The following is a 21,047-nucleotide window of genomic DNA, read 5'->3' on the forward strand; positions in this document are numbered from 1 at the left end:
GGTGTTTAATACTCACAAGTAAGCAGCCTTTCCTTCTTCCAATTCTTTACTTTTTCCACTTGAACCACTCTTCTTCCCACAGATCCTCCTGGTGATGCACATTAGCAATCCACATTGTCGTACAAAGAAGCAGCTTACATCAGTCACAACCAGGATTAATAAAAGGGCTGCCACTCCCAGGCCAATGACAGCACCGAGTCCAAGACCATTAAAAAGAGTGTCTTGAAGGAAAGAAAATTAACACCTATTAATAAAATTAATCCCAAAAAAACATTTTCTAAAGTTTTAAAGCTGTTGATCAGGAGACTAAAGGATGTTTAGAAATGAACCATTCAGAAATTAATGGGAATAAACAGTCCTGAAGATTGAGCATGAATATTACCTGATTAAAATCACAAAAAACATTTTCTTCTGCATAATACTTTCCCACTGCCAAAATTCCAATATGGTCAAAGAGCTTAAATGGCATTATTAAATAACAAATAATATCTCAACATTCCAAGACTGAGAGTATCAGTAAGCAGCCTAAGGAAAACATTTTAAGTGCTCAACATAATAATAGTTGATACAAGCTATCATTTTCTACATTTCAAATATAATTATGATTCTCTGATTCTAATTACTGAAAGATTTAAGAGAGTGCCAACAGAGTATTTATTCTTGTAAAGGTCATTTTTTGAATTAGAGTAAAAAAGTCTTCAGCAAAGTTAATTCAAGCTATTTAGTCTACAAACAGTTGCACACAGTTAGTCTTAAATAAATTAGTATGAGGAAAAATATGCATATCATTAAATCATTATAGGGTTAGGACCTCATTTGGTTTCATCTTGTACCTTGAAAATGCAATCATTAACTTAAAAATAAACATATTCCACACCTGATCTTGCTTTCTGTGTTTGTATTATGAGACTTGATGCTTAGTTAATTTTACCTTATTACAAAACTCAGAAAAAAATATTTTAATTTTTCAATTTGGTTGATATTTCTATAACAGACAGCAATACTATAAACTCTTTTGAATAGTGTGATTCTCAGGAGAACAACCACTGCTGTGTCTGTGAACTCAGATGACCCTTATACAGGAGAGGATTTGTATCTGATCAATAAACTATGGGAAAAAAGCCAGCTCAGCAATGGTTCATGCACCAGCTAATTCAAGAGGCTGTCACCTGGCTCAGAAATTGGCCAGTGACAATTGCCTAGTGTGATACTCTATCCTGGATCAAACTCCAGTGGATGTAAAAGAATATAAATAAAGAAATGTGACTACTTTAAAATATCATCTTTCTCTTCTTTCTCTTCTGCCTCCCCAAAACATTGTGGATTGTTTTCAGATTAAGCATAGCATTCAAACTTTCATTTTTCTGCTTAACTAATTTTAATATCTATTTACCATTTCAAATATAATTTGAAATTTTTTTTTGCAGGCTTCTAAATACATAAATATTCATTCTTAGTCTAGTCTTAGTGTAGGACTCTAAAATGGAAAAGTAAGAACTGTTTTCAAAAGAAGGGGAGCATTTTACTTCTTATGCAATTGACTTCATTGCCCATTATACGGGTTGTTTTATTATAGAAGTGTTCTTCACAGTGTTATTATGCAATAAGCCAGAATTCAGTGTATATATTTATATGGATGGATAGACAGAAAAACAGACAGATATTACTTCAAAGTTATTCTGCTTTCTTCAGAAAGACTTAAAAACCACTACATAAATTACAAAAATAATGGTGCAGCAATGAAACAAAGTAACATTTATGCATTGCTCCATCAGCAATGTTGGAAGTTTGACATTTTACATTAATTCATTTTCTTCCCTTTTTTTAACCTCAACATTCCTAGGTAATTATTAGAATTTCTGATACATCTTCCAAAACTTATTTTATCCATACATCCACCCACCTATTTGATGGCTTCTTTTGTAAGCTTCAGTCATTTTTATTTACTAGTCTGAATTGTCAGGAAGATATAAGTAGATATTTAATTCCAATTTATTGAAAAGATCATATGTTTCAACTGACAAAATACTGCTAAATTCTATAGAGTTCGGTTTTAGAGATCTTATACCGTGAAGTTTTCATCTCTGTACGTTCTTGACCACCAAACAGAATGTGGAGGAGTAAAATTAGTGTCTTTAATCCATATTTTAAGAGGGATTATTTGTTGGTTTTTTTTCTGGTTTATTTTTAGGATTTTTCTTTATTTTTAATGCAGTGTTAAGAGTTCTTTACTACGGGGAGATACATTTTTCACTGCTGTGAACAGCATTTCCAGTGTCAGTGGAACATTGTGAAGTGGCAAGCTTCCCATCCCAAATGACTCAGTGACAGAAAAGCCTACACAGTATTTTCACTGTCAAGTAAAGGAAATGTTTACAGTAGCAATATTCCTCCTTTGTATAATACTTGCCATAGTTGAGAGGGAGACTGTTTTTCGTTTTTGATCTTCTCGGTATATGTGAGACCTAAATATTTGACTGTTACGTATTTTTTTCTATCTCTTCGTGATAGATCATTTCCTTTACATTCAGCATTCCCCATCCTTACCACTGCCCTACCTGTCTCAAGTCCTGTTTTTCCTACTTGAAACCCATTTGTTCATACACATTTCTGTTTCATAAGTCTGATTTCTGAATAACGGGAACGTGGCCACATCCTGTGGTGGGGTGAGGAGCATGGCTGTTATCACCCTTCTTACCTGTCTAAGTATCTTCATTTACTTTCTTCTTCTGAAGACAGGTAGAAATTGGACTGTCTTGTGTTTTAAAAGTACCTATGTTATGGTTTATTTTCAGTCTTAATGAAAACATATGCAATTAGTGTTTTAAAAGTTCATTGGTGGCTTAATTCTGTTCTTCCTTAAGATTTTGTACTTTTCTATCTGCTCCCACAAAAGTTGTAAAACTAATGCCAATTACTATTAAAGCAGGTTTAGGCCTCTCCCAACTGCTTTAAAAAATTACATACTAATATATCTATGGTTTCAAAACAATGTCAATTTTTTTCTTAAAACTTTATGTTATAATGTTATAATGTTATGACATCAACAGAACCTCTAATTCTATGACTGGAAGTAATATTAATGTCATACTACATATAGCCTTTCCACCAACTTTGAAAAGCACCTTTGTTATCAAAAAGTGTTGCATTAAATTAAATTTGGTTTAACTTTACTGCAACAATTCTTAAACAATGCAAAATGAAAGTTAAATTAAAGAAATGATTTTACACTTTTGGTGTTTTTTAGTGTTCCAGTGTATACTAAATGGACTCAAAATACTAATTCTACTCCACGCTCTAAAATAACAAAGTATTTATACATTATACAATTTTTTTCCTAGTTGAAAACAAATACTTATTTTAAATCATAAAAATTCAACATTAATGTGAGAGAATAGGTTCTTAACAATTTTTTGAAAAGAATTATTGTATACCTGACTTAATAGTCTAACCATAGGGAGCCTTTTAAAGCACTGCTTGGAGAAAAAAAAAGTGTAAGTTCCAGAGTTCTGAGAGAGTTTTAATTATAATTTGTCAAAAATATGCTAAATTTAAAATGACATGCTTTTTGTTATAGAGAATGTGGCATGAGTAATATAATAAACCTTGCCATGATAATGAATGAAACTGACAACCTTAAAGTCACTTCATTCATCCACTTCTTTGAAAAAGTGCTTATCAATGAATACTTACGGAAATAAGATCTAAAAAAATTTCAGAAATGTAATAAAAAAACCCCTGAAGCAAGTTTATATAAATGTCACGAAAAGTACAGGAAATGTTGAAGTTCTCACTTGTTGAATATTTCTAACGATGTCTAATAAAATAATTGAACATTTTTGCAGAAATCATTATTTGACGGGAAAGAGCAATGGAGGGCTTTGGCAAGTAATTTTCCAGTGAAGAGAACTAAGTGGAAAGATAAATTTTCTGGCCCCTCAAATGCAAATTCAGACTGAATTCCTTTAAGGAGTCTCCACTGGATACCCTAAAGGGAAGCAGGTCTAGAGAGTCACCATCTGTACATGTGTACAGAATCACAGAATGGTGTTGGAAGGAACCTGAAGGATCATCCTTTTCCAACCCACTGCCACAGGCAGGGACACTTTCCACTAGACCAGACTGCTCAGGGCCCCATCCAACCTGGTCTTGAACACTTCCAGGGATGGGGCAGCCACAGCTTCTCTGGGCTGCTCCAGTGTACATGGAAAACTTCATACATGGAAAACTAAAGCTTCCTCACAAAGTGACAGGAACTAAACAGGCAACACTGGGATATTCAGAATGATGTTACATCAATGTATGTTCTTGGAGGTGACAGAATTTCGCTGTACTCTGACAGAATCACATTCTATATATTCAGTTCCTGGTACAATAAAATAATAGTTGCAAGCTTTATAATAACTAGTCTGCTTGAGCAGGGAGGTTGAACAAGATGAATTCCAGAGGTCCCTTTCAGATGTTCAGTGATTTTAATTTTGTTGGGGGAAAAAAAGCAAGTTAGCACCTTCTTGTGCCTTTCTTCCCTTCCCCTCCTCCTTAGCAGACATGGATTAAAGTTAAGATGAAAGATAGATGATTCTACATAGTCTCCACCCTTTTTCAGTCATTTAAATTTTTAAGGAAAAATGGCAATGATATAAAAGACTTTCCGAGCTCATAGGGAAGCACCTGACTGCTACATATGCATGAGTGCAGGTATATCATGCTTTTTGTCCTTTCTTTCAGGTCAGTCAGAAAATAAAGTAAGAAATGCTCTCAAGCTGAAGTAGTTAAAAATTATGAACTAGAGGAGGAATTTGAACATACTGCACTGGGTCATTGGAGGAAGGAAAAACATACTCTTGCTTGTCATCTTCTTGAACTGCACTGTTGTACTGACTCTTAAAAGGTGCCCAACCATAAGAGTTGTTTCTGCACTGCCTATGAATATTGTCTTGGATTTTATATCTGATCTGGAACTTAGACTGAAAGGCTTACAAATGCATATTCTAAATCAAAACCTCTAAAAAGAGAGAAAACATAGATCTTAAAATTTCATATCCATTGATGAGCATCCAAACAATCATAATGCAGTACTAAAAAATTAAAGAGCTGTTTTCTACCAGTTAATAATATGACAGTGGAAGGGCAAGACCATTGCTAGAACAAGCTCTGCCAAGCTAAAGGGCTAGAGATGGGAAAAAAAAAACCAGACAAATGGATTCACATATGGAAAACAGCCTATCATGAGAAAAATAACAATGGCAAAACCAAAAGAATTCATCAGAAATGTTACAGAATTCCAAACAGGTAACATACATCTGTAGCACAGGTCCATCCCAGATATAAAAATATATACAATATGTATACAAAACTATGAGGTGTCGGAGGCAGGGAATCGCAAATATTCAAATGATGGCTTTTCATTATATCTTATACCTATATTTCACTGCCTTTTAATGCTTTGCATTTCCTTGTATTGAAAATGGATATACCTATATTGTGGGACTTGCACAGCTTTGCAAGTTAAAGCATCTTCCTCCTTCATTTTCCAACAGGAAATCTCCAAGAGGGCTTTGACAGAGCTGTTTTGTGCTCCAGCTCCTTTACTTTGGTTGGCCAGGATGCAAGGACTGTGTGACACCCATCAAATGAAGAATGAACTCTATCTTGAGTAGCATGTGAAGGTAGCATGTACCCAGCTTTTTTAGTTAGATTGGCATGATGCTGTAAGACTATAAATTAGAAGAGGAACCATATCTTAGCTTTGTCCAAGAGCTTCCTATTACTAAGCACTCCTGTTCCTTACTGAGATAAAAATCATGGCAGGCAAAAGGGAATAAAGACCACCTGTTTTTAGCAATTTATACCAATAAACTGGGCTTTTAAGCCAGGTAAATGCCCAGCAGCTGCATGTCTACCTTCAAATTAAATAAACAAATCACTACATTTGCAACATCAACTTGTAAAAAATTAATGATTCTGTACAACATTTACTGGGGGAACGTTCGATGCAAAAGAGAATGTGACAGTAAGTATTATTCTTTTCTATACCGTTCCTTAATACAAAAAGATGCTAACAAGGCTATAATCGACATTAATTTTAATGCTTTTTCTTCCTCAGTGATTTTTCCTATAACTCTCTGCTAGGACAGATACAGCTGAGGGCACTGTACAAGCACATGAGGATGTGTGTGCTCTGTACTGCACAATTGAGTAATATGTTCTGACAGACACACTTGACCCACAGCTTTGAAAAATAAGGGGACAGTATTATGGACTCTGAGGTAACTAACTGAAAAGGTGGTTTCCTCTAACTTCCTTCCACCCACAATGACAGATCTTCATTTTCTCCCATTTCCAATGAAATCTGAGCTGGATGGCAGTGGAGTTTCAGTGATTTTCACTGGCAGCAAGAGTAGCTGTAAAGAATAGACTGAAGAAACAACAACACACAGAGAGATGGGCACTCACAGTCAAAGGAGTCTGGGGCGCCACCAAGATTATCAGTTATACAGAAGTCATCTACTAAAATAAGCATGTCTAAAATGATATCTGTCAGAAATGTTGCAATGTTCTGATACTTATCTGAGTGAGGGAGCTTTTCTTTATTATGACTGAGATCCTCTTGCCAACAAATTTTCTGAAAATACTCTTTTCCTTTAAATTTTACAGGAAAATTTCTTGTATCATGACTCTCTTGGGATATACTGAGTAAGTAGGACTTGAGTTCTCATTTACTCTAATGGCCCTTTACATCATTTCTTATTGGAGGTTGTCTTAATAGACATTGATACAAGAGCTAAATGAAAGAATAGTAATGTAAATAACAGCTTGAGTTCTCCTGCTGATGTCTGTGGCCATTGAGGGATAACAAGGGAAAGGCAAGGAGGCTTCATTTACTAGAAAAAGTGTGCTGTGTTGTGGAAAATATTCTCCAGAGTTGTTGTTTATTACTTTTTAAACAAAGTTTAAAAAACAATATTCCTGGCATCATCAAACTATCCCTAAGAAGCCTTCAGAGGCATTTCTAATACGCCTAAAGAGTTATCAGGTAATTACAGCCCCTTTTTTCATGTATTTGCTCAGTCACTGTAGTAAAGAGTATGTTTTTACCGCTGCCTCCTTCTATGGGAAGCCTCAGAGAAGAGAGGGCAGAGAGATCCCAGCCCTCCTGTGCACTGAGGAGGAAAGGCTGCACAACCACGGCAGCTCTGTGGGGTTTATGGCATCAGGCCTGCACCCAGGTTTTGGAAGGCCTTGGGGAAGCAAATTCCTGTGTCCCAGTTTCCTCCACTCCAACTGACAGCAGATTTACTGAACGTCTCTTGGAGGAATTTCTAAGAACCTCTGCAGATTAATTAAGATTGACGTGGGTATTGAGAACACACAATTATGTGTGGTTTCAGTACTGCTATTACACAAAAGGATAAATTATTTTAATTGCTTTATTTAGGAGAATTCAAAATCATACTGTGAGCATACCACAGAGACCTGAGAGAGTTTTGCATCTTTATAGTGGATGACAGCTGCAGGCAGAGCACTGTAGCTGGGAGACCTGAAAAACAGTCAAACTATCTTGGGATTGTATTTGAATTGATAAAGTATTTCAGCATTTTGACAGCATTTTCTTTAAGACAGATGTAAATTCAAAGACAACAGTTTTGAGAAGTAACACTTGGAATAGTTTAAGTATATAATTATTGTGTATCATTAGCTACAAAAAGAGCATTAATATTATGAGTGCTGCCAATATATGGTGCATGTTTTTATTTGAAACAGTCACATTGCCACAACTGCAACTGCCAGCAGAGCTCTACTTGGTACGAAAGAGTTGTGTACCAATATAGTTTCTCCTAGTAGTAAAACATCTGCCTTTGGGGATACAACTGTTTCAAGCAGGCAGATTAAGTAAGTGTGGATCATGTGCTCAGGCTGCATATTTGCACAGACATTTCACATACTTGCTCCATTAGTGCAGTAGCATGGCAGCCACCTAATATCAACCAAACGTAAAATTCAGGAATTCTATTTTTAGTGACTTTTTTGGGTTTGTGATGCTTGTTTTTTTTGGTTTTGTTTTGGGTTTTGTGTGTATGGGTGTTTCGTATTCACTATTGGAAAAAACACTGTTGAAATAAAAATGTTGATACAATGCTAAAAAATCTCTTCAGTTACAAAATACATAATGCAGATAATACAAAAAAAACAAAAAACAAACCAGCATTTATCAGTAATAAAGAAAATACAGATTGAAATGCTTTAAGTCAGTTTTCTTTATTACAAAAATGAAGACAGAAGTTGCATAAACTAAAATGAAATTTGAACAGATGAAAGATGCACAAAGTTACACACATTTCATGACATTGTGTTTGGAAAGATGCTGAGGGACATTACAGTTACACCATGCACAGGTTCTTCAGGGAAAAAGCAGAAATGACAGCAAGTGCTCCGTGCATAAAAGAAATCAGTGGAGCAAAATGGCAGTGAAATATGAAAAAGACAAAAAAAAAATAATTGTTTCACAAATTAAAATAAACTACTTTGAATCCAGATTTTTTCTCTTGCCTTTCACACTGTTTTTGAAAACAGAAACTTACAGACACTGCAGTGTTTCCAGTATTTTTCACAGAATTAGCTTTTAGTACATTGTATACATTTTCAATTGTAATGCTCTTAGAAACATTCTCAGTGAGATTTACTTTGCTCGTAGTATAGGGCACCTAAGACATGTATTATATTTAATATTATATGAAAATAAAATATGCACTAAAAATTGCCTCCACAGAAATGTTAAACATGTAAAATAAATATACAGAACTGTTAATATCATACAACATAATGGGACTATGATGTCAAGAATTACTACTACAGTTTCTCATGGCTTTAGAACATATGAAAATGAAATGAGGATATTCCTACCTCAGATCCTTGATCTAGTTTACATAAAATATCTAAAACTAGTATAGGTCTCAAGCACACAGTTTCTATATGGCTGCTGATTCTAGACAGGCCAAGTTGGTAGATCTCTACACTTCATACTTGAGATCATCAGCTTTATTAGGATGTTGTCATTGGCATTAAAAGGAAAAGGTTTTTCCCTGTGAGTTTCCATCACTTACATATTAAGCCTGATATACCAAAGGAAAGTTCTCCTTTGCTCCCAAAAATTCTGAAGAAATGAGCAATCAGAAATCATACTGGACAATGTGTAGAAGATTGGAGACTATTAGAAAAATCACAAATTGTATATGGCTCTCTATTACATTTTAAAAAAAATAAAATTGTTTTGTTAGGCTTAATTAGTTAACTTTACATTTGCATAAACCTTTGAGTGGAGCTATTAAAATGAGTGAATGAGGATTGCATGATGGAAACCTGCACCCAGGAAACCGACTTAGTATTGGTTATAAGGTTACATACGTACTTAAATAACTATATTTCTTTATCTTTGAACTATCTATTTTTCATATGCATGTCATATTTTTTTTTCATCAGTGCTTGGCCTTGTACCTTCATCAGAAAATTAAATGGAATGTTATTTTGTTGTTTGGTAATAGTATGTTTTGTCCGTCTCATAAAACCACTCAGAAGTTATATTTTATTTTCAATGTATGCAGTATATGTGTCTATTTCTGGGCAATATTTTTCCTATTTAGAGAGACAGCAATTTATATTCTAATAACCTTACTGCAATAAATGAAGGATCGCATTTGAAGTTGCATTATGTAAATACTTTGATTTGTGAATAATTTGTAAATGTTAGGAACTTGTCAAAACTCTGGAAACAAGAAAGACAACACATAAAATCTCATTAGGGAAGAAGCCAGGCTTAGACTCAAAAGGTTGTAAACGAGAACATTTTAAAAATACTGTTCCTTAGAGATATACTGCTATATCACAGAATAATCATTACCCTTTTTAAGTTTCTGTGCCACCAATTTGGATTTAAAGCATAAGTTCAGCACAGGATATTTTAGGACTTCAGTCTTACAGACAGTTTAATATTAGCATTTCAAAATATGTGACAATGTTAAAAAAAGGGTAACATTTTACACTGTCAATCATAAAAACCCAAAATCTATTTTACAACTACTACATTTAAAGGAACAAATTTACTTATCTAACATTTAAGTACTAATGTCAGCAGAATATTAAATTCAATTTGTGACAACATATTTATCATTTTAATACAGTTTAAATTACAATTTTAGGCTGCTCAGTCTATACCTATGGATTTAATTCGCAAATGTCTGAGTTCATTTTTTCCCTCGTGCTAGTCTGTAAGAAGCCAGGAGTTCAAAATCTTCTGTATATTCCCACAGATTGAACAAAATATTGTGAAATAATCTCACTCTCATTGTTTTTAAAGATACAATTATGAAACACTCATAAAGAGAACTACAAACAAAGCTGTACTATTTATTCATCTCAGGAGACACATGACAACCCAAGGACATTATTCTCTTCCTCTTTTTCTTTCTCATTACAGAGGTTTTGGGTCACTGCCCAGAACTGCCTGGCCCTGCTGTCACATAATCCCTATAATATTGGTTTAACTCATCCTCTTTGGACTTTGATGGGAAGAGGAGGGCCAAAAGAAAAGGATCACATTCAAAGTGCTTGATAACCTCAAAATGCAAAGCACAGAAGAGTTTAAATTGGAGCAGACCTAAAATTTTTCTCACTTAATGGAGGAAATTTATGTAGTTTCCAGCTGAAGCTACTATCAGTTGGAAAAAAAGATAAGTGATCCAAATTTGTCTCTTTATCCCACTGGCATTGTGACGTAGAGGAGAAAAGCCAACTTGTCATTTATAATGTATATTTAGCTTCTAAAATTTCTCAAGGCTTCTCATTATCTCCTTCACAACATGTTTGGAGAGCTCACAGTCGATCAGTCTCTGCGCCCTCATTCCTATCTTGTCTACTTATCTACAATGTTAGAATGACTTCCTAAGATAATGAATTTACAGCTGGTAAAGAGTTCTTCAAATGTCTAACCAGAGTAGGAAAACGATATGGAAATTTTCATTTTTCTGCTTTTATACATACCTGTAAGTAGTGTCTTGTCTTGTCTTATTTTGTCAAAAAAGTAAGAACAGAGACAAGTATATGACAGGTAAAAATAGGTTAAAAAATATTTAGTAGAAAAGCTTTCTTTGAAATTTTAGAAAATTAGGAAAATGTTGCAAAATAAGGTAATACCAGTTGTGCAACCTTAATGAGACCCTATTTTAATTTTCAGTTTGTGAGACAATCTAAGTTTTACTTAAGACCGATTAATCCAGTGGCAGGTGCTCATTAGTTGTGATTGTATCTGCAATTTGATTTTCTTTACTGTTCAGAACAGCTCTTTATTATCTTTGTTGTGACCACAAAAGAAAATTCTGTCTCCTTATATGCATCCAGTCCCTGTCAGTGGTTTCTTTCCCCCTTTGGACAAGCAGCATCTACTTACTACATATGTGCCAAACATCAGTTCTCCAATTGTAAGTAGAGATGTACTTGTAGTCTTATGTTTTGTTGCCACAATAGTGGTAACCAGCAATAGTGACAATAATGACAACAACAAACTTTTTCACTATGTGGATTTTTTAAATTATTAAAAAAACCCACCCTACACCTCTTGCTAAAGTTCCTGCCCAAGGTGATTCTTTCCCTATAAATAAATTTAGCATTAGCAACAGCACTTGTCAGACTTCTACTCAATTGAAAATGTGTTCTCACATCTGAAAGTCTTTGGTAACTGATGTGTAGTTAGTAATTCCAAATCCTCTGCAGCACAGTTAAAGAGAAAACTTTAATTAAAAAAAGAAATCTATCCTTCCATACTTACTGTCTCTTGGTTCAATAAACACTTAAGCATAAAAAAAAAAATTATGTTAGAAGAATAACACTTGTACAACTAAATGACAAAATCAATACATATATTCACATTTGTGTGGGGAAAAAAAAGGCTTTCACCTGAATGACTCGAACTGGGAACCCAAAGTTTCTACTCTTATAAAATTAGAATAGAAATTGCCAGGCACATGTCAGTGTAATTAATTTCAAATAATGTCATTACATTAGGTTAAAGTGGCAAAACAGAGTGGCAAGGGCCAGGGATGAAAGAGTGGCTCCACTTAACACAGCAAGACATCACAATAAAGCCAATATTTTTAAAATAGCATTTGTTTGAATTCCAGCTACTTCATTATACTAAATATGTAATTTTTTTAAAAATTATTTCTGTCCATAAATTAGTCATTAGATTTACACACATACATTCTGAAGACATCTTACTTCTGATATAGACCAATATCTAAAATGTTTATTATTTGTTTTAGATGAGGAGAGGTTTTACTAATGATGTTTTAAAGTAAGGTCTTCTAAAAATAAATTGAAACTGGCAAAAATAATCATAATCATTATTTCTTAGAAAAAAGAAAATCCTGTAACTGGGTGAAGATAAATACTTAAATTTGAACAACTAATTTCAAAGTTACAGGATTTTATTAAATCTCAAAAGGTATGAACTATAAGAGAGAAAAAATCAACATATACAGTTTATTTATCGTATTTGTTATATTTAGTAACAATTTGAAGGGAAGTATCTTAAAATAAACATTTAATTCTGCCTTAAAGTGCATTGCTTTCTTGGATTATTCTGTATGCAACAGAGAAATAAGCCATAAACTTAGACAACCATATAAATTTTAAAATTAAATATGTGCAAAAAGTCTTCACAGACTCTTACTAAATAAAATAATTTTTTGCTGAGGTTCTGTCTACATTGCTCTAGTTACCATGTTTTTAATGTATAAAATAGGAAAAAATACCCTTTTCTGTTTTTACCGCAGGTCAAAATTAACCCCCCCCGGAGCTTCAAGTCCAACAGATGCCATGGAATGGAATGTGGCACCATTACAGTCATAAGAAATGAGTTTGGTGGGCAGGGACCTCTTTTATGTGCTGAGGCATGGCAGTGGAGAGGCACAGGAAATGAATATGAAATTAAAGCACTATGAACTAAAGCAATCCTAGATAATTAATTGGGGAAGAAATGTTTGTTAAAATCCATTAGAAAGAAAAGGTGTCTACAGACGTATAGAATCATAGAATGGCCTGGGTTGGAAGGGACCTTAAAGATCATCTCGTTCCAACTCCCCTGCCATGGACAGGGACATGTTTCACTGGACCAGGTTGCTCAGAGCCCCATCCAACCTGGCCTTGAACACTTTTTATTAAGCATAAAGTTTTAAGTTCATTATGGAAGGAACTAGTACAAGGACAACTCTGTGCAAAGTATTAATATAATAAATAATAACAATGCTCTCATGCAAAATCAATCAATGGTGTATTGGAAAGCCATGTGACTCACAATGGTAAAGTCTCTGCATGGATTTCTTATAATCAAAATATAGTTCAGAAAATAGAATCAAATCACATTGATCAAATTCAATAGGTCTCATTCCCCAAGTTCTGTCAGACTGAAGGGTCAAGCATCTGTTGAATTTTTCATAAAACTCACACGGTTTCCAAAAATCCAGATGAAGAATTTTGCACATACAGACTGAAGCAATTACACTATTTGGGATCTTAACTAGGAGTGGAAACTTTAGAAGAGCTGTAGAAAAGTACAATTTTTTTTAAGGTCTCTATTTTCCCTTAAATATAAAATGAAGAGGAAATGGAAGGACACATATTGATTGCCTTATCAACAGTATCAAAACATGCCCCAGAAACTTATGACTACAATGAGAGAGAAAACAGCAGCATTCAGCTGCAGGGACTGGCCTCCATTTTCACGTCTAGTAGCTTCACAGCATCTATCTGTGTGGATAAGAATTGTTACAGAATATCAAGAGTGTGAAAAAGAAATAAATTTTAGAGAAAAAAAAGTGAAAAGGTTGAAACAATATGAAAAGAGATTATCAAAAGGAAAAAAAAAAGTGACAATGGAAAAGAAAAAAGAGAGAAAAAAATCCCAATATTTACATTGTGTCAAAGACAATCACTAGAAAGACATTAACAGAAACATCAAATTAAAGTGTGGCTGAAATGGTAACCATTGAAATGCTCTGGCCAAGTGTGAAAAATAAAGTAAACTGTGGAAAAGGTGTACCTGAATAGCAGCAACATGTGTTTCTCCACAGCAGTTAAGGTGGCAAACTCTTTGGGCTATCTTTAAAAAAATTTATCTAAACACTTAAGCATGTTTCTTGCTTCCCCTTGAGATTCAAAACAATTCAGCCAAGCCCAATCTAAAGGCAACCTTCCATGTGATTTTTATGCTGGAGGTGCTTGGAACTCACGAAACCATCATGTAACATCTATCAGAAACAGTGACTATTTAAAGCAAGGACAAACAACAGCACACAGGCTCAAAGAAGAAACTGTGAAAAAGAGTAAACAATTACACAATTCCCTCATGCACAGGGCTAAAGAAGGGACAAACTTGTTTATCTGCTTCTCCTTGCTAATTAGTTCATCTGTACCTGAATTATCGTAGGCATTCAGAATGGGCAACTGTAAAAAGTGGCATCAATAACCTGGGTATAGGTCCACTTGAAATAGGAGTGACCAATGCAATTAGCACATGCAGCTGGGTAATTAGATATTGACTTTAATACCGGGGTGGGAACAAAGTCGTTTCTTAGACATTCAAGTCAGACTGTAACGTCTGGATGCAATCTGGTGAAATATATGAAGTTTCCATGTATATTTTCTACTAATATTTATATTAAAAGTTAACTTTTTGGTAGATAATACAGTCAAGTTTATGCAATATGGTATATTGACTGGATTTCATTTTTTTCCAGCTACAGTAATACAGTAATTATATGGATAGTGACTAATATCACTGTTAGGCTACTGTTTCAAAAGACACTTCCAAAGAAATTGAAATGTAGAAAATCTTGTGTAGTATGAACAATAATCTTGGTTATGCCTTTATAAATTTACTTTTAAAAGTTAATTTTAAGAAATTTTAGTGTAAGCAGAAGAAAACTATTAAGCTAAAATGTATTATATCAGTCCCTTATTATAATTATTTCAGATTGAAAAGGATTTGCTTAAAACTGAAATCAGTGGAGAGGATGATTTCTGACATCCAAACAGAAGCATATTGGGGTATGTCTCTCAATCTATAGAGCTCAGAGTCTGAAGAGAAAGGTCAGTGGAAGATAAATAATTATCTCTTTCCAGAAGTACATGATCACAACATGTAGAATGTAAGCAGTACCCAAAATAAAAGGATCTTTAGGTTTTAGGATATAAATCTTCTGGGGTATTTTTGCAATACACCTCAAATTTAGCTTAAATCACAGAGCTGTTGTTTTTTGAATATAATCGGGTGGAAAACTTGCCTTTGGGACATGGATGCATAATATTTAACCAATGCATTATCTTCTTATGACAGGAATGTCCCTATTCTTTCACAAACATACATGTGAGTGTAGGTAACTATCAAGTAGAAAAGACAGCAATAAAAATAAACTAAGAGCAGCTATGGATTTTATCCCATCCTCACCCATATTTCTACTGCGCTGTTTTCAATGATACACATTTTTAAAGAAATTATGAGTGTTCAACTTAGCTTTTAAATATTTTTAGGGTATATACCTAACTATTTCATCTTTTAATTGGCACTCAGGGTTATTTTAATTATAAAGCAACATAATGCTGGCAATTATCTATAACAAATAGTCGAGCTGAATAAGAATACCATATTTCTAAAGTGTGGCCTGGTGCTTCAACATTCGGCATCTATGATGATTTTCTTTTCACCTCACAGAGTTCAAAAAGATGAGCAAACTTATATGGTAAAAGAAAAAAAGAATTAAATTCCTTTTGAAGAGGAAATTTTGAGAATACAAACCAGTTCTTTGATTGCTGCTCTTGTGCTATTCAGTGGTAGTTAGTGGCTGTGATAGCTGTACCATAGGAACTAGATTTTAAAAAAAAATAGTGTAATTTTTTTCCTATTGACATCTTTCATAGTGCAAGCCTTTTTGTCTCCTTTTCTGATTCATTCGAATAAATTCTACCAGTTTTAGTAAGGGATTTCTATCCCTTTTCATGTAACAACTTTAGTCTTTGCAGGGAATGGAGCAAACACAGTTGGTTTTAGCCTACAGCAAGAACGTGCCCTATCACTTTCAACAATGATCCTCTTCAGGATTTGATGAGAAATGACTCTTACTCAGCAAATTCTCGTATGGTTTGCAAAACAAAAGCAAATAGGTTTTGTGGGGTCTGCCATCCTTCTGAAGTTTTAGATATTAATTTATCTGACTGATGTGATTCCTACCAACTGCTTTACTCAAAGCATGAGATCTCAAATACATATTTCATCTCTCTATCCTTCTACTCTTCAGAAAATGAAATTAAAAATTTATTCTTCCATCACAGCAATATATGCTAAAGACTTTACACTTTTATCTCAGAATTATGATCTGAACAAAAAACCCGATACAAGTTTTCATTTTCAAGCTCTGATTTTGGAATTACAACATCCTTCAGCCTATGAGAAAATGATGTAGGTAAATTCACAAGGGTAATGCTGCAGCTCTTCTTTGCCTTGGGAAAATGATCAGAGCTGCAAAGGAACTAATCCCCCAGGCTTTCCTTTTTCACTACTGCATTTTGTTCTTCATTTTAGATTTAGCTAAAAAACAAACTAGTCAGAGCTAGTAAAATTGTAATGCACAGACTCATTACAAAAGAGGTTCTTATGGCCTTAAAATTTTAGATCCTTGGAACTGAAATTTTGCCTGTGAAAATATTTTCAAACTTCTGTGCTTTTTCTTTTTTTCCCCCTTGATTTAAATTTACTGTTGCTATCCAAATTGGTGTAAGGAACAAGGGTCAGAAAGTTAAAACTTTTTTTCCCCCAAGTATTCTTATTATTACAGTTGTGTAAAGTTTTAATGCAATATTTTGCCTACTGAACAACAGAAAATCTTATTTCTTTCCTTAGATAACTGTTTTGGAAAAAATTTCAGGAATGATTAGTTTTGAAGCCTCCATTCTCTGAAAAATTTAGTGAAATTATCAACTGTATTCAAAAGTTATTAGAAGCCACAAACTGATGGATGTTTGTGCATGTACACAAAAACACAGACATGGAAGAGCAGAGTGGTTACAAACCACAGGCTGAAAATCGGACCAAAACATTATTCCTGATAAACTGGTAAATAATGTAATTCTACAGTCTTTTCCCAGAGATTCAAACAGGCAATTTATAAGCCACATATAAGGAATGACTCTTAGTCCTGACTCAAGTAGCTCCTGGCAGCCATTCTACCTTTTTTCCTATGGTAAGAGAATAAAATAGAAGATGATTACAAATCCTCACAATTCTCCTAATGTAACTTTTAATGATGAAACATAACTTTTCCTACAGCTAAGAATAAGTACCAGAAGCCAACCCAGGGGTAGATGTTGGGCCCCCTCCTGTTCAACATCATCAGTGATTTGGATGATGGGGCAGAGTACCCTCATCAACTTTGCTGATGACACAAATATCAGAGGAGTGGCTGATGCACCAGATGGCTGAGTTGCCACACAGAGGGATCTGGACAGGCTGGAGAAATGGGCTGACAGGAACCTCAGGAAGTTGAACAAGAGGAAGTGCAAAGTCCTCCCCCTGGGAAAGAGCAACCCTGGTTACCAGTCTATGGCTAGAGACCAACCAGTGGGAAAGCAGCTTTGCAGAAAAGGGTCCTGAGGGTCCTGGTGGACACCAAGTTGAACAAGAGGCAGCAAAGTGCTCTTGCAGCAAGAAAGGCTAGTGGAAATGACAGCAGAGGCCTTGGTCATGCAATCATTATTTTAAATGATACCCTGACCTTGAAGCTTGGTTGTAATCAGGAAAAATCCAATTTCAAACAGATCTGAAATGATCTGAAATCTAATGAAAGTGCTTCAAAGGACCCAAGAACTATTCAGTTTGGAAGTTTATTCCTAGGCATGGTAAGTCAACAATTGTTACATACTTTTGTGGTGGAGTAAAGAACATGAAAGAAGAAGGGGGCTTTTTGGCTTCCCTTTGCTGAGGCATGGTCAGGGTCAAGTCAACTCTTCCAGAGAAGGGAGGCTGTTTCCTTCAGAGGTAGGGAAACTATGTCCCAGGGAGTCTCACGCAACCCGTGGGTTGAAGGGATGTGAGAGAGAAGGAGAGCATCTGCAGCAAGAGAGTCTGCTCTTTGGCAGCAAGATGTGACAGGAACAAAAACCTACTCCATCTACACAGATGGAATCATATAGCATTTATTTCCACCCCAAAAAAAGTCATTGAACTGCTTGATTTAGAGCAAAATTAAATAAAAAGACTCTCCCTGAAAGAAAATTGTGAGCATCAGGGAAACTTAGTTCTGTTTTGCTGTACTCAGTAATTTTCAGTTTCTGGATGAAAAACTTTATGCCAGCTTCTATTCAAACAAAATACCATTTGTATAGCTCAAAAGCTCTATTTTGTCAATGAAATACATCATAGAATGTATATACACAAAGGCAAACCCAAATATATACACACATAGCTAAAGAAATGATAAGAGCTATTTTTATTTTTCATTCATTTCAAGAACACTGGAGATCCTAAAGCTGCCTTTTTGTGAAAGCTATTGATAAAAATCTTTTTTGGCATGATGAGTATCATCTTTGCTACCAGTGGTGATGAGAGAAAATTCCACATATTATTGTCTCTCTTTTGTCTATCACTGTATCATTTTAAGAATGGTGACACACATTCACTGAAAAAAAATAAATGAGATATACAAGGGATTAAAACTCTTCCAGCAATGTGAATAAAAAAGTACTCTGACAGTTCCTGCAGTATTGGAAGTCAAAACCAACCAATATTGCAAAGTGAGAAAAATAGATCTAAGAGGTTCTTATTATCCCCAAATGTTGGGGTTTTATTTATTTATTTTATTTTCCCACTATTGCTTCAAGTTATTAACTTATAATGAAGAAGAAAAAACCTATGATAAAACACAACTTGCAGCCATTTTTAATATACTTACTGGCCTTTCAAAGTAACAGCACTGACTGGATAAAAGCCTTTGGAAGATAGCACCTGCATAAATTTTTTACCACTAATCTCTGAAAATATATCTGACACTTGCAGAAAGTATCCCTTTTTAACACCTTCCATTTCATCTTCTTTTAAGATCCATTTATTGTAAATCTGTGGATGTGTTTTTAGGTTGCAATAGTAATGGCTCAGAAGGGCAGCAGATTTGGACACTTTTGTACAAGCTGCAGGGTACAAAGACAGGGTCTCTGTCTTCACCCTGCAGAAAAAAGAGTAAATGGGCCCATAAAAATGGGCTCTGGGAGCTGATGGAGTTTGGCTGTTCCTGATGGCACTTAGAGTGTTTGTTATGGCTGCAGAGTTTAGTCCATGCTGTCCTGACCCAGATAAAGACCTAAGGCACACCGTTCCTTTGAGAATCCCTAGGAAGCTTAACACTGTAGAGGAGCCAGATGAAAATTTTCTGAAATATCAGAGATCAATACCTAAAATGGGATAAAGACTTCACTCAGAGGCAAGTGCACTGATCTAAGAGTTGCACCTGCCTGCAAGTACTGCCAACTAACATCCCTAGTGAGATTTTTGAATACGTAAAAATACTACGTTTAAGACTATACTGCTCTTTCTTCAAACATGATTCTAAAATACCTGCTCGTACACCTAAGAAAAGTCTGAAATACAGATATAGAAATGCTGACCGCAGAAAATAATATATATATATATATACCTGAATATATTTACCCATACAGTTATTTAAAGCAAAGTGTTTTAAGAAGTTGGTTTGCTGAGTATTTCTCAAAGTCAGTGCAAGTTTCCACTGATAAAACCCTCAGAAAACCAGAGAACTTTCATTAAAAGGATTACAAATTCTGAGGAACTAATCACAAATTTGATTGACTCAGTGAGTGGAGACCATATTACAGGCCTAGGAACGGACACCACGAAATCAAGTAGATCTGTAGTTGGAGGCTGCTGAGGCCAACCACAGGAAAATTTAAAGGAATGTCTGTCTCATTTATACACCTTGCTGATGCCAGACAGTAATTTGCAGCCTCAAGCTCTTTTCCAGACCTAAGGCTATTAAAGGAAAATCATATTGTGTTATGGAATTGACTGCCAGCCAGGAGTTGGTACCTGCACACTTCCCTAGCAAGCAGAGCTGTGGATTCACTGTCCACGGGAATGGCATAGTCACATAACTATAGTTTTGGCTTCTAGTTCCTGCCCTCAGGGATTACTATTTCTGTCTTGTATCCAGTGGTTCTTGGAAGCATAAGCAAGCTTCTTCTGCAGCAATCAGAACTGAAGTTTTAGTTCTTGTGACAACTCCCATTTCCCTGCTAAGCACCTACCGAAGGACAACCAATGTATCCTTGCCTCCATCTCTCTCTGACTAATTGCACTGGCTGGCACACATCTTCACCAGAATATTATGTTAGGTATAGTCAACCATCAAGACACTTCGAGGATCCCAAAATTCCCTTGCGATTGAATACACAGGATCTACAGACTGTTTTTCTCTTTTAATTACATTTAGAGCAAGACATAAACAGTTCAGCTGAACTGCCACAGATCTGGGCAAATACAAATGAAAACCTTCAGGAGTCTTAGAGGCTTTTCTAATAATTAAATTAATATTTAGAAAGGGAACCTCAGTTATCCTCAGCTGCTAAGTGAGCACAGGATAGGTGATGTGGATTTCATTCAAAAGTCTACCCAGTTTCATTTTTGTTGCCTATGTCCTTCTTCAAACCTAGCTGTAGGTGCCTAGCTGTTAGCACCTAAGTCTCAAAGCAGACAAACAGAGCATCATCAGAATTAACTGACATCAGAAATAATATTTCTGCTCAAAGTTAAGCATTTTATAAACAATATCTATCAAATTTTAATAGATTACATTCGTATTTTTGCAACAATGTTATGTGTATATATAATATTATATTGCAATAATATTATGCCATTTCAAAACAAGATAATCGTGCTGACTCATGAATATGAACACTAATGTTCCACTGGTTCTGTCTTTTGACATACTTTTAAA

The 21,047-nt window shown here is 34.9% G+C and overlaps 1 protein-coding gene across 1 annotated transcript in view; it reads right to left on the reverse strand.

Annotated features, from left to right (window-relative positions):
* The window catches only part of NCAM2 (neural cell adhesion molecule 2), a gene marked incomplete at its 5' end in the record, with an annotated part of 133,688 nt that overhangs the window by 13,141 nt on the left and 99,500 nt on the right, over positions 1-21,047 (reverse strand). The window contains one exon of the mRNA XM_025895582.2: positions 17-221. Coding sequence (XP_025751367.1) covers positions 17-221 — 205 coding nt within the window. The remainder of the gene's footprint in view (positions 1-16; positions 222-21,047) is intronic.

This window comes from Manacus vitellinus, unplaced genomic scaffold (genome assembly GCF_001715985.3).
Source record: "Manacus vitellinus isolate BGI_N305 unplaced genomic scaffold, ASM171598v3 scaffold_34_pilon, whole genome shotgun sequence".
NCBI classification, from domain to species: Eukaryota; Metazoa; Chordata; class Aves; order Passeriformes; family Pipridae; genus Manacus; species Manacus vitellinus.